Here is a 14123-nt window from a genome sequence, read left to right as displayed (position 1 = left end):
CTCAAAACCATGTAGAAAAATACTGCACTCTTTTTCCCGGTTTCAGTTGCATGCTGAATGCAACGAAGACGGGGAAACTCCTGTATGCGAAGTCAAAAATGGAAACAAGCAGTGAACAGGCATAAATCGTCTCCCCTAGACCTTCTGAAGATAACGTATGAATGTAGTCGGTTTTCAACGGTTTTACTGGCTACCCTCCGTAAGTTGCAACTTCAGCTGGGTCCCATCGATTCTTCCAAATTAGCCAAGTTTCCGACTCAAAGTTCGAGAAAAATTTTTTTGTATGTTCTGGCTTTCTGTTGAGTGTTTTAATTGATGTTGTTTCATTCTGTGGTGTGTGTGATTCACGAAAATTCATCTAAGGACCTAGTCTATGTGTTCATAAAATCGATGCAACGTGAAGTGAACACATATGGCGTCTTCGAAAACACCATCTGCTAAGCGACTCGCAGCAATCCTCAACGAATCCCAACGGTTGGGTTGTGAAGTGAAAGCATCATGACCTGTTGCACACATGAACTGTGACTCTAACTGAACATATACAGGCAAAAAGGCTTCTTGACACTTTCCTCGTTTGGCTACAAATAGCTATGAATGTAGGTTACCCTTCACGCACTGGCCGTATCACTGTAACTGCTGATCTAAATGTTTTTCCTTTGAGCATCACTTTTGCTTTTCAATTAATCAGTGTGTTGTTGTATTATGTATATTATTGGTTTCAGACACTTTGCTTAATAGATTTAGCACTAAACATGTAATTTGGTCACAGTAAAACCAGATAACCGTGACCGGCAAACCCTTTAACTTAAAATGTTTTGAAGACAAATATAAAATTTGTAGCCAAAGACAACTGAATGGAAATATGTGTGCACCATGTACTGTGATGCTATCTGAACATTTTGAGGCACATAGATCTACCAGCACTTTCTTCAAATGGGTAGATTTAGTCTTGAAATTAGGTCACTACATCCACTGACTACATTAAGGTGACTACTGTTCTAAACAGTGTGTTTGTTTATCACACTACCTGTGACCATTCACACAAATACTGTGCTGCACTAGATCTGTATCAGCTAAATTCCTAACACTGATTACCTGGAATCTAACTGAATTTGTTGTGTTTAAAGTCTATCAGCTGCATGTCAGGAGATTAATAAAATCTGTGATTAGGTCACAGCAAGATGTGATGGCCTTGAACAGTAAATCCATAATTAGGTCTGGAAGATTACCTCTAATGCCTGAACAACATCATATATTTTATTAGGTTGTGGTAACTGCGTATAATCATGCTATTGTAACTACTGAAACATATATTTTATAATGTGGGACCTTTCTCGTTTCAAATCATATTTTGGTATGGTTCTAAACAGCACAAAAAATGAATAGTCCTCAGAAGTTTAGAAACTTGTAAATCTGCTTTAACCCATCAGCCAAGGCCCTGTTCTTCCAGACTGTGCTCTAGTAACTGATTTTGACTGTAAACGACTGATTCATTCAATATCTCAAACTGGTTTTTCAGTAAAAAATTAAATAACAAATGCTAGATTATAAGGAAACAAAATTAGCAAATGTTCTCAAATGATTTGATACATCTATGAAAAACACCAGTATAGTCAAAATAATGATAATGACAGATGAATCCTGTTGTGAACATTTCTTTACTATCTAAATATATATCCACAGAGCCTAAGGCAATGCTTAAAATAGGGATTTTTATTTTCATAGGGAGTGTCATATGATGCAAAATAAGTTAGCCTTGAATATTGTGAGGATGAGGAAAGAGACTGGAAGATAAGTATGGACTTGTAAGCAATCATTACAATTGCTGAATTAGACATAAGAATGAACAAACTTTGGATGTAACCAGAAAGAGAACCATACAAAATAAGACAGACTCAAAATATCAGGAAGTGCACAGCAAAAAAAACAACAAAAAAACAACCAAGCTACAGGACTCGTAGAAGATTCATATATTATGTGTGTTCCACTTGTGTAGCCTGTCATGAACATTTTTTTTTTTTTTTTTTTTAATAAATAATTTGGTTAGCCTCCCATCAGAATTAGGTTATTTAGCAAGGGACCTTCATAAGTGAATGATGAAAGTACTGCTTTCCCTCATCCCATTCCCACTATATCTATGTGTGCATACATATGCATTTGAACATGTGCTTGTGTTAAATGATTAATGTATGGCATGCAACTGTGGCCCCGTGTATGTGTGCTGTAAACCTGCTCATGTACTTTACAGTACAGCAAGCATTATTGATTATTACCACTTTCTCAGGTGTTCCACCAAACACAAAAGTACAGTTTACTTTCCTGTAATCTAAAAGTAAAACTTTCCTCATCCCATGGGGAAACCAGTTGGTAAAAAAAAAATATATATATGTATATATAAAAGACACCTCCACCTTCACATACCTTCCTGCTCTGAAAGCTGTCTACACATTGTGCTGAATGTGCAGTAATGTGACTGGATGTGATGCTGATTAAAAAAATCAAAGCCTAATCTATTAACGTCGGAGCAACAGTGTAATCAATACATCAACTGAGAAGCCAAGAAAGACTCGCCCACTGCTTGCGTCTCCAAATGTTGCCCCACTCACAACACAGGCAAGTTGTCAAGGGAGTAGACTGTGGTAACGTGTGGGGGACACACGCAAAATGGAAAATGTTGAACTTGCTAATTAACTTATCATCTACAATCATTCAAAAATATAATACTAATGACATTGCACAATGATATTACTCATTCTTAACACAAATAAAAACAACTGATTGATTATTTCAAACCAATGCAAAACCACAGTTCTTATGAACACTGAGCATATGAGGTCACATGGGTAGGGAGGGGAAGTGAAAGACAAACACAAACAAGAGGCATGCAGAAAAGACAGAGATGGACAGAGACTGAGACAAAAATAAAAATGTATTCATTAAAAGCACTAGATAGGATAATATATATATAAAAAAAAGTGACTCAACCATCAATGACTAGCTTCTTCCACTGGTTCCAGTACGAAACATTCTGAAACTAGTGAAAGCTTTCTTTTTCCACAACTGTCTCCAAAGAGTGAACTTCCAAATTAACCTATCCTTTCCATAATGACAATGGAGGTGGGACAATTCACAGAAACCGGAAAACACTTTTGTTGTTTCATGCTGTGGAATTCTAATAAATCTGGTTCTGACATTAGTCATATAAATTTGTTTCTGACATTAGTCATATGTCGTCAGTGACAAGGGTTATAAAACTAAAGTCAACACCTTCCCTAACTGATATGGCTGACAGTAATTAGAGATAGATCGGCGGCCAAACAAAGAGGCGAATGTACCTGGTTCAACAAGCATCAGAAGTTTTACTCCCCGTGCAATTTGATCATAAGTGGTGGTCTGGGAGCTAGTCTCTTGATAAACTGAGTTCCTATGTGCAGCATGCACCTAGCACAAATTGTAAAAGAACCCACAGCAACAAGAGAGTTGTCCCTGGCCAAATTCTGTAGAAAAACTCATTTATTTTGATAATTAAACAAATGTATGTGTGTGTGTGTGTGTGTGTGTAGAAACAAAGAGAGAAAAAGAAAGGTGATGCTATGTAGTGGCAACATCCTTTCTGCATAGGGAGCAGCCCAAATTTCACACACAGAAATCTGTTGTGACAAAAAAAAAAGCGCATGCATGTGTGCATGCATGCATGCAAGTGGAAAAGAGAAGAGGAAGAGATGTGCCTAACATTGCTAATCAAGATGCAAAGAAATAAAAGTTAACCAACAAATATATATCTATAAACTTGCATGCCCAGATCAGGCACTTGAACAAAAACATTTAAATGAGGCTCAGTGAACAAACTGGAAAGAGAAGACATCTGGATGACAACTGTAAAGCCAAACACTGTCGTTGTTTGTTTGGTTGTTTTTTGTTTGTTTGTTTTTTTTATTTATTTTTTTTATTATTTTTTTTTATACCTTCTTTGTTGGCTGTTACAGACGGAAATCACCAAACAATGTCCTCACGAAAGTGGAGTTTGCAGTTATGGTTTCTTATTAAGCCAACTACTGAACTAATGACTCATAACTATACTTCACAATGACTGTCAAAGACAATCCTTTTTCAAAATCAAAGACAATGTCAACAACCAGTAGTACCATTTCTGGGATTTGTAGTCCTCAGTCTCAACCACTGACACACCTGCCACTTATGACATACATTCACGAGCTCATTAAAGGTTAACTGTCCCAGTATTCAAATTAACGCAGCTGATATACAGCAATAGTGATAATTCAGCTTCTTGAATATCTTGATCCATAAGGACAATCAAACAGTTCAACAGACTGACCACCTTGGTAGCTTGAACTGAGATAAAAGATTACACACAAAAATGCCAAGTATTATGCTAGACTGAAACTGGAAGATTATGGTTTTCATTGAAATGACAGGTAACACTGAACTCTTTCAAACTCTCTCTTTCCTCCCCGCAGCTTCCACCACTTTCACTGTAAACCAAAACATGTTTGCTGTAAACCAAAACATGTTTGTTAAGTCACAGCTGGCACAGAATCTTTGGCAACTTAAGTTACAACAACAAAATCTCATCAAAAAAAAAAGAAAAAAAAAGAAACAGAAAAAGAGAAAAAATATACCACACACACAAAGAAAAACAAGTCTTTGCTCCAACAGGATGACTCATGCATGCACATAAACATACACACACACATGTGCACGCACACATACACACACACACATATGAAGGAACAGATAGCTGGCCATGCGAAGCTGCAGCAAGAAAACTATGTTAACAGAACACAGATGGAGTGAACAGTGTAAAAGAGAGGAAAAAAAAAAAAAGAAGAGTTGAGCCATACTGGCGGTAGAATGCAGCATGCTGTTCCAGTCTCATGCACACAAGACACAGGGATGGGGAAGATATGCTGACTCATTTCAAAGGCTGTATGCTCTCAAATGATAAATATTAATTAACACGTTCTCTCCATCTCCCTGTACACATTCATGACACAAGCATACATGGAAAACATGTAATATATTGCAGTCTGTGAATCTATCTCAGTGGCATGACTCACTTCTCTCTGGTCTCCTCTCACCCTCTTCCCACCCCCTTTTTTCTTTTGCTCTTTGATTCGCCTTTCCTCAAAATTGTCTCACCTTCCTCTCCCTGGACACACACACACACACACAAACAACAACAACAACAAAAACCAACAATAAAAACAACCCAATAACTAATATCTACAAGGAAAAAGACCAAGACAGACAACCATGTGGACTGACAGACATAACAGACAGACAGAAACATGTCACATTCATGAAATAATACATAGCCAAGAAGGGAGAGAGAAGGAGAGAGAGAGAGAGAGAGTTCTAGGCAAAGGCAGAGTAACACAGCATTTGAAATACATTACACTCTGAAAGAAAAGGACACCCATGGATTTGCAATACATGTACTGTGTCTCCTTTTGTTCTGGGAAAGATGCATAGACCACTGTCAGTGTCACTGTCAGCAAGTTTTCTTGTGTACAAATAAGTACACAGTATGCTCTTGAGTAGTGTGTGTGTGTGTGTGTGTGTGCGCACGTGCATGCACACATTTGTGTTTGAGCTTATTTGAGGCTGTGTATGTGCATGCATGCATGTGTGTGTGCCAATACCTTCAAATAAAACATGCTCAAATTTCTTGAGGGCAATGTATTATAGAGACAGAGAGTGAGAGACAGACAAACAGAGAGAGAGACAGTGAGAAAATATATATTTATGTCATATTCTATTACTTGTTTCCCTGTTGTTTAGAAGAAAAGTACAGGCAACCACAGACAGAAAGGGGAGAGGAGAAACCCAGAAAATGCACTGTGCTATAACTGAATCCAGGCGGCTGAAAAATGCACAAGGAACTGCACAATGTAATTTTCGCTGTTTGCATTATTCACCCTGCTTGACAAACAACATTGGTATATGTGGCAGGTCCTGCTGTCCCAATGTCTTGGGATACAGCAAGGACCAAACCCAGGAGGAAGGACTGAATGATGTTCTATTTCAGTCTGCCCAGAGAAACAGCCCCCTACCAAAACAGGAAATTAGCTCTCAAGGCCCTGGTGGGCACTGTGTGTGGTTCATTCAGTTGCCAAGCAGCTGTGCACACTGCTGTGGTCTGTTTGAGGAAGAACAGTTACAACTGTGTATTGATTGTCACATCATCCCCTCTGATCATCAGCTGGAAGAGGAAGCACACATGTACACAAACACTGAGAGTGAGATACAGCTTAAAGGGGTTGAGGTCAATGATACAAAGATGAACACACATTCCTTTTGTGAAAGTGATGGACATTTGTTGTGCACACCCAGTCATCACCTTAATGCCAGTTCTGGCTAGGTATAATTATGAATGTGTTCACTGAGAACAATGTGGATTACAAAATCTTTAAGTTAACATGCATATTTGATCTTCTGCATGTTGCATGTATTGTATGGGAGGGCTAGGGGTTCCGACAAGTTTTTCAATGACACGTACTCCTCCCCCTTTCTTTTTAATCTTCCATGCTGACTTGCTTTCATGAAGTTACAGGGAACAGCTGCACTGACACATTAAAATTTTAAAACTGAGAGAGAGAGAGAGAGAGAGAGAGTGAGCTCAAGAAGGAGGAGTAAAATAGCTAACAAGTTCATTCTGCACCAGTGGCCTCCCCAGAGCCATGTTCTCTTCTTGCTGGCATGTTTACTGGGGTATTTTATGACCGCTAAATCTGGAAAAGCTAAAGCTTCAGGTCAAGAGCTCTGTCTCTTTTTCTTTCTCTCTTTGTGAATGTATTTCGTCTCTCAGAATTTTTTTCTTCTTCTAAATTTATAAATTAAGGTTGCAGTAGTGTGTATCATGTGTGAGCGTGTGTCTCAATCAAATCATTATGATTAGTAATTTGGATATATTATGGTCTGGGCTGGTCAAGCATACTTTAACTTAGTTTAACTTTAACTGTTTATGGTTATGTTGACCATACAAAAAAATCAACATTTTTGTAAAGACATATAATGCCTAATTCAGCTTGTAGCTGTACATAGAATAATAAGAGTGTAGATCAGACTGGACTGACAACAGACACATTTTACTAGATGCAGACTTTGTATCTGAGAATCACAAAACATTTAAAGCAAAAACTACTTGTGCTGAAATGTTACCACCTGGGCCCCAATGAAAACATGTTGGCTGTGTTCCTCAGTTTGCATTCTGCTTCAGGCATTAACTGATTAAGTGAACTGGAGTGATTCCAATAATAAGTCTTGACCTACTGACTCACTGATTTTGAGGCTGTGAGTGCCTTATGTTTGTACAGCTGACTGGTACTAAGTTTTAGTGGGTATGGGAATAGATCTATAGGCTTAGTAGCTAGCCCAAGAAGACAAGCTTTTTTAAAACTGTAAAATGACAAACTTCCTACATCACTACATGAAAGTGTACTCAGCTGATCAAAGTGTATCATACCACTACCAGGTGCTATGATGAACCACCCATCATCACAATTTGTTAACACTAACAGCGTTAAGAAACTGATCTCTCTGATCAGTATCATGTGAACATGTGAGCAAGTGGTCCGTTAGTGTTAAATGTCTACTTCTTCAGTTCTTGTGAATCATTTTATTTTTTTAAGCTTTTTTTTTGTTGTTAAAATATTAATAATATTCACTGACTGAAAGCTAGTGATTGAGTAATAAAGACTGAAGTTCAGTTCAGTTCAGTTCAGTTACTGAAGGAGGAGTCACTGCGTTCGGACAAATTCACATATAAGCAGATGCCTAATCAGCAGTGTAACCCAACACGCTCAGTCAGGCCTTGAGAAAAAAAAAGAAGGAAAAAAAAACAACAACAACAACAGTGCAGTGAAGTATGAAGAAGTACAGAAGTGAAAAGTGACTGTTCATGTACCGGTATATCATTCAATCGTTACTTCATATGCATGTCAGCATAAGCAGATCAGTGGGGGAAAAAGTGATCACAAGTTGTGTGTATAAACATGTATGTATACATGAATGTGCATGCCTGTATGAAACTACACACCACAACATCAATGAAAAACTGCAATTGAACACATACTTTTGTTATGAATGTGTTAACTACATTAACTTAATTTCATGAGTACATTTACTTAATTTCATGAGTGAAGGCATTATACACATTAATGTGCATGTATGAAGTACATGAGTGGAAAAATGTGACAGCGTGTGCTTAAATCATGTTCAATACTACTACTTCTAGTTCTTGTGATGTGCATGCCTGTAAAGTGTGTGTGTGTGTGTATGTGTGTGTGTGTGTGTGTGTGTGTGTGTGTGTGTATTAGTTATGCAGAAAAAAGATGATTGCACCAATACAGTACATTTGCATGCCTACAACTTGTACAAGTACAAAAAGGCTTTATCTGAATTCAGTGAATACTAATTTACACACATATATATGTGTACAGTATTAAGTACATAAAGGGAAAAAGTTGACTTAAATGTATGAGGACTACTGGGGGATATGATAGTGACAGAACCACTTCAACCAATCTGGGTGGATGGATGTACGGCTACACTGGATTGAAACACAGACCAAAAAGCAATAGTAGCATTACACACCATTATACTTTACATGCCATTAGTCAGATTAGTGACCATAACTAAGAGAAAAAAGATCACACAAAATCACACTATAACGTATCAAAAGAGAACAGAACACACAGTAATTATTAGAAGAACTATAATATGATTAACATGCAAGACAAGGAATGAGAGAGCCTAACAAAGATGACAGAATCTATTGTGGATGACACTACTGGTCTTCACCTTTGATGTTTGGCCAAACCATGTACCATCTACTGGCCTTTGGGTGAGCATCAATTACAAAACACATGAATACTTTTACCATAGCATCCTTTGAAATGAAATGAAATTATGGTGCTTAGAGCCTCGCCGACCACTAAGGCCATCTCAAGGCTATCACCGCGTTAATAACTACTACAAGGATAAAAAAAATAGCATCCTTTAAGTGTCAGCTAATTAACGTGGTTTTGACCATGTGGGACTAACCTAAAGTAAGAATATTTCTTTTTCTGATGCATACAACTTAAGTTCAATCATACCAATTCATGAATAAAGAGGTCATCATCACTATGGAGCATCACACAGGTGCACACACATACACCCACCCACATACACATTATATATACACAGGAACACACACTCACACAAACATTTATATTACAAGTTACTCACAGTTCCAGAACAAGGATGACCTCCATCTTAGTGTCATACACCTCATGGAGGCTGATGACATTGGGGTGATTGATGCAGCGCAGAATGTTTATCTCCTTTACTATGTCCTCCATTTTCGCCCCTTTCCTCCCTCCCCCTCGACGTTTGCGGATAAATTTGGCTGCAAAAGCAGCGCCTGATTTGCGGTGTGTGCATTTTCGCACTACAGCAAAATGACCACTGTAAACAGAACAAGGATGTTAAAAAAAATATTTTAAAAAAATTAAGGCAAATAATACAAATCATAAATCATATAACATTCAGTCACACACACAGTTTCGTTATATTTAAACTGATATGAACGTACTTTTGAAGAACACATGATATAAATAAAATATATACATATGCAAATTACATAATTAATCTGATACTGAGAATAAATTACCAAGACTAAATCAGTAAACAAAGTATAGATAATCAAGTAAAAGAACAGATTCAAGCTGGCAACTGATAAATCCAAAAAAAAATAATAAAGAACATCTATGCCTTGGCACACAAAAGATCACATAAAATTATTTTTTTAAAAGATACTCATACGTTTTAAAGTTTCAATCTATCAGTAAATTCAGCACAAGCTCTGTCTTGTCTATATTTTATGTATGTCACCTAGTCCTTGGTTATGTTCTGCTGCTGACCAATTCTTGTGTTAGTTGTAGTGAATCCTTAGTCTTTGGTACTCTCACGCCATTTTATACAGGTATTGTGTGTTTTGAGCACACTCATAATACAAGACTGTTTTTGAGCCTAAGGTCTTGACAACATATTATAAACATGACCTACTGAAGCTATTCTAGTCTATTCATTTATCACATAACTTCTACCAATACGGAATACCAATAGTTTACAAGAAGACATTAATTCATTTTATGGCATTATCTAGGAAACATTTATATCAGAGACATGTATAACACCAACATGTATAACACCAACAATGTATATAAAATGCATGCATGCATCATCGAGTGTTGACAAATGTGCCTGTCCACATATATAATATACATATATATATATATATATCTATGTGTAATGAACAAAATGCAAATTTATAACATATTTTTTTTTTCCCTGTGCGTTTGCACACAAACTGCTCGAAATACCAACCCATCCAATTCTCCAGGGCAAATGACGGGTGCAATAGCTGAGTGGTTAAAGCGTTGGACTTTCAATCTGAGAGTCTCAGGTTTGAATCTTGGTAACAGTGCCTGGTGGGTAAAGGGTGGAGATTTTTCCGAACTCCCAGGTCAACATATGTGCAGACCTGCTTGAGTCTGAACCCCCTTGTGTATACGCAAGCAGAAGATCAAATACACATGCTAAGATTCCTGTAATCCATGTTAGCGTTCTGTGGGTTATGGAAACAAGAACACACCCAGCATGCACACCCCTGAAAATGGAGTATGGCTGCCTACACAGTGGAAAAATGGTCATGCACGTAAAAGCCCACTTGTGTACATACGAATGAACGTGGAAATTGCAGCCTGCGAATGAAGAAGAAGAACAAGAAGTAAACTTTTTGGCAGACAAGTGAAAATGTTCTCTCCAATTGTCTGTTACAGTGTTAGACAACCCGTTTTTCACTTTGGGTGACTGAGATGTCACCTTCAGTGCAGGCCAATCGCATTTTCCTCCTTGCCAAGTGTTCTATCGGATGAAATTCCCTGTGGGAACTAGTAACTGTTTAATACTTCTTACTGTTATTACAGTGTTAATAACAAACCAATTACAGTTTACATCCTCTTCTTCAGTAATGGATGCTACTTATGTAATGAATTATGTTGCTGACTTTTCTTTGCTCTTCTGGTACAACTTTAATTCATTAATCGTCTCTTTATCATAATTACTACATGGGAAGGGCAAACTGAAATTTGAGTGGACAAGTAGACCTTTGCGTGTGCGTGCAGCCTGTCTTCACCCTAATTAATGCCCTCTATACATAATACTAAATGATAATGGTATATAAGCATGCTGATAATAGTGGCTTTTGTTCTTGTTTTTAAGGGACATACACAGACCTGCACAGAATTGAACAGTCTGTGAGAGTGGAGACAGCCAGCCTGCCAGGCATGCATGTGGGAAGACAGACTATTGAAGAACAGAAAGGCATAAAGAAGGCTTGAAATAAAAACAATGCATAGCATATTACAAGTCTCTTTTCTAAATCTGGTCTCTCAAGATGAGAAATACAATACGACAGGCTAGACCTTGTGTAGATTTTTCATTGGGGCAACAGATTTACTGACCTACTCATCATCTAGCGATTTAAATTACAGAGCACAGACCGACACTGTTGACTAGAGATCATGCGTGTCGCACTGATCCGTGATCCTGAATACCATATATTATCGCAAAACATTCTCCCGACATACTTACGTCAGTTGCTATAAAATTACTGTTACGTTACTCACCTTCCAATATCTTCTCCAGTTTCATAATTATCCTCGAAAGGCTCCAGTTTGAAAACTGCGGTATCCATCATTACCAGCTAACGTTTGGATCATTATGGATTCACACACACACTGCTCCCTGTTGAGAAAAAAAAGAAAGTGAAAATGAAACAAACACCACAATGTGACTAATACATCAGTAAGGAATGTGAACACACTCGTCAATCTATAATTTCGTCTCGAAAGTTCAGAAGAGCACACGGTCTTACGCTTCCACTCCCTCTCCGGCCGAAGCCTGCTGTGTTTATCGTCTGGTCCTCGACAGCGGAAGCTAACCAATCCGTGAGAGATGATTGAAAATGACTGAATACCCAAAGCTTTGACAAAACAAACACTTTCGACAAAGAAGTCACGTTTATCAACTCCTCTCGTCGGCCACATGCATGCAGGCCTTATTGCTGTCTGTAATTTTTACAGCTTCCTGTCTAGCACCCACATGCACGCTGAGGGAGCAGCTGGGGTTTGTGTCTGTGCTTCGGATACATGTCGCGGTCAGTCTTCTCCAACGTGACCCGACGGTGGACAATTCAACACTGACGACATTCTGACATGCCGTGCCCGGGCACACTGACACACACACACTCAGTGACACTGACACACTGACATTCACACACACACACACACACACACACACACACACACACACACACACACGACAGCACACACACACACACACACACACACACACAAGCACACACACCGACACACACACACACACAAACACACACACACACACATACACACACACACACACTGGCACACACACACACACACACACACATACACACACACACACCACACTGACACACACACTCAGTGACACTGACACACTGACATTCACACACACACACACACGACAGCACACACACACACACACACACACACACACACACACACACACACACACACACACACCGGCACACACGCACACACACAGACACACACCGTGGGCAGACACACACACACTGACACACACACTGACACACCGGCACTGCCACACGCACACACACAGACACACACCGTGGGCAGACACACAGACACTGGCACACACACACACGTGACTGACACCATGACACACTGACACTGGCACCGCGGCACACGGTACTCACACACACACACACACACACACACACACCGTGACACACTGGCACTGCCGGCTAGCGCGCTTTGAATTAAAAACTACAAACACTGACTTGAAAGCAAACGCTTTACACTCGCGGCCGTTAACAACTTAGTGTCTCCGTCAGTGTGTTTACGTGCGCGCGCGGCGCGTCCGTCAGTCCACTGCGGAAGCGAGTCCGGCCGAGTCGGACATGCACACACACACGCGCGCGCCGCGCGCGCACACACACACACACACACACACACACTGACACACACACGACAGAGACGGAGAGAGAGGTGGGACTGAGACTCAAATAAATTGTTATAACTGGCCCTAACTTCTTTGCGGCAGGGGGGGTGGAGTGTGCAGTAGAACTGATGCTTGGTACTAAAGTCGTACCTTCGTATCGGGCTTCACTGATTTATGTGACATATAGCTAGCCTGAGGCCTGTGGTTCTCCTCAGTCTTGTGCACTTTTACACAGATAAGAGAGCGACTACTCCCTGGCGGTCTTTTAATTCATAATTTTATTCAAGTCAAGTTGCCAAGTTCAGTGGTGACATGATCAACAAGGACAGTCTAGAGCGGCGGGCCAGCCGGGTGTTACAAATCGTTAGCTAGCATAGACTGCCCTGGCCGGCAGTTTTCTGCGAAGAGACGAGAGAGAGAGCCGGAGAGTGAGAGAGAGAGAGAGTCTTGAGTCTCAGTTGACATATTCACTGATTAGGACTTTCAATGACCATCAGTATAGTCCGGCAACAGACTGAGGTCAACACATTCAGAGATGTTGTATGAAAACAACACAGCAATGATCGTCAGTTGTCAATTTACATATTTCTGATTTGGAAAGCTTTGGAGAGAGAGAGACTGAGAGAGAGAGACAGAAGGACAGAGCTAGACACTGATCCGTCGACTGAGGCAGACAGACATACGGACAGAAACAGATCGGACATGCACACGGCAGAGACAGAGGGCAGGGAATGCACCTTTCTTCAGTTCCACTGAAGGGTGGCGGTATAGATACCCATATTTTTTCTCCACGGCTGAACTTCATAGCCTATATGCCCCTTCAGTTAGAAGACTGCACACATAAAATTAGGATTTCCCTATTTGATACCTGACTGAGTAACTGACAACTGAGAAAACGGACTGGAAGCGAGAAACCAGTAAAATAAAGAGAAAAAATTCCTCTCTTCTAACTTACACCTAACATTTTTAATCCAGATTGTTTTTTAACAACATTCTATGGGTTTTTTTGTTTGTTTTGTTTTTGGTTTTTCTTC

The 14123-nt window shown here is 39.4% G+C and overlaps 1 protein-coding gene across 1 annotated transcript in view; it reads right to left on the bottom strand.

Moving 5' to 3' along the window:
* Window positions 1-12005, bottom strand: part of LOC143281989 (death-associated protein kinase 1-like) — a 207700-nt gene extending 195695 nt beyond the window's left edge. The window contains exons 1-3 of the mRNA XM_076587372.1: window positions 11945-12005; window positions 11697-11814; window positions 9253-9471 (exon numbers count right to left, since the gene is read on the bottom strand). Coding sequence (XP_076443487.1) covers window positions 9253-9471; window positions 11697-11767 — 290 coding nt within the window. The 5' untranslated portion in view covers window positions 11768-11814; window positions 11945-12005. The remainder of the gene's footprint in view (window positions 1-9252; window positions 9472-11696; window positions 11815-11944) is intronic.
* Between the last annotated feature and the right edge of the window lie 2118 nt (window positions 12006-14123).

This window comes from Babylonia areolata, chromosome 5, assembly GCF_041734735.1.
Source record: "Babylonia areolata isolate BAREFJ2019XMU chromosome 5, ASM4173473v1, whole genome shotgun sequence".
In the NCBI taxonomy this organism is placed as follows: Eukaryota; Metazoa; Mollusca; class Gastropoda; order Neogastropoda; family Buccinidae; genus Babylonia; species Babylonia areolata.
This window is presented reverse-complemented; position numbering and strand designations above follow the sequence as displayed.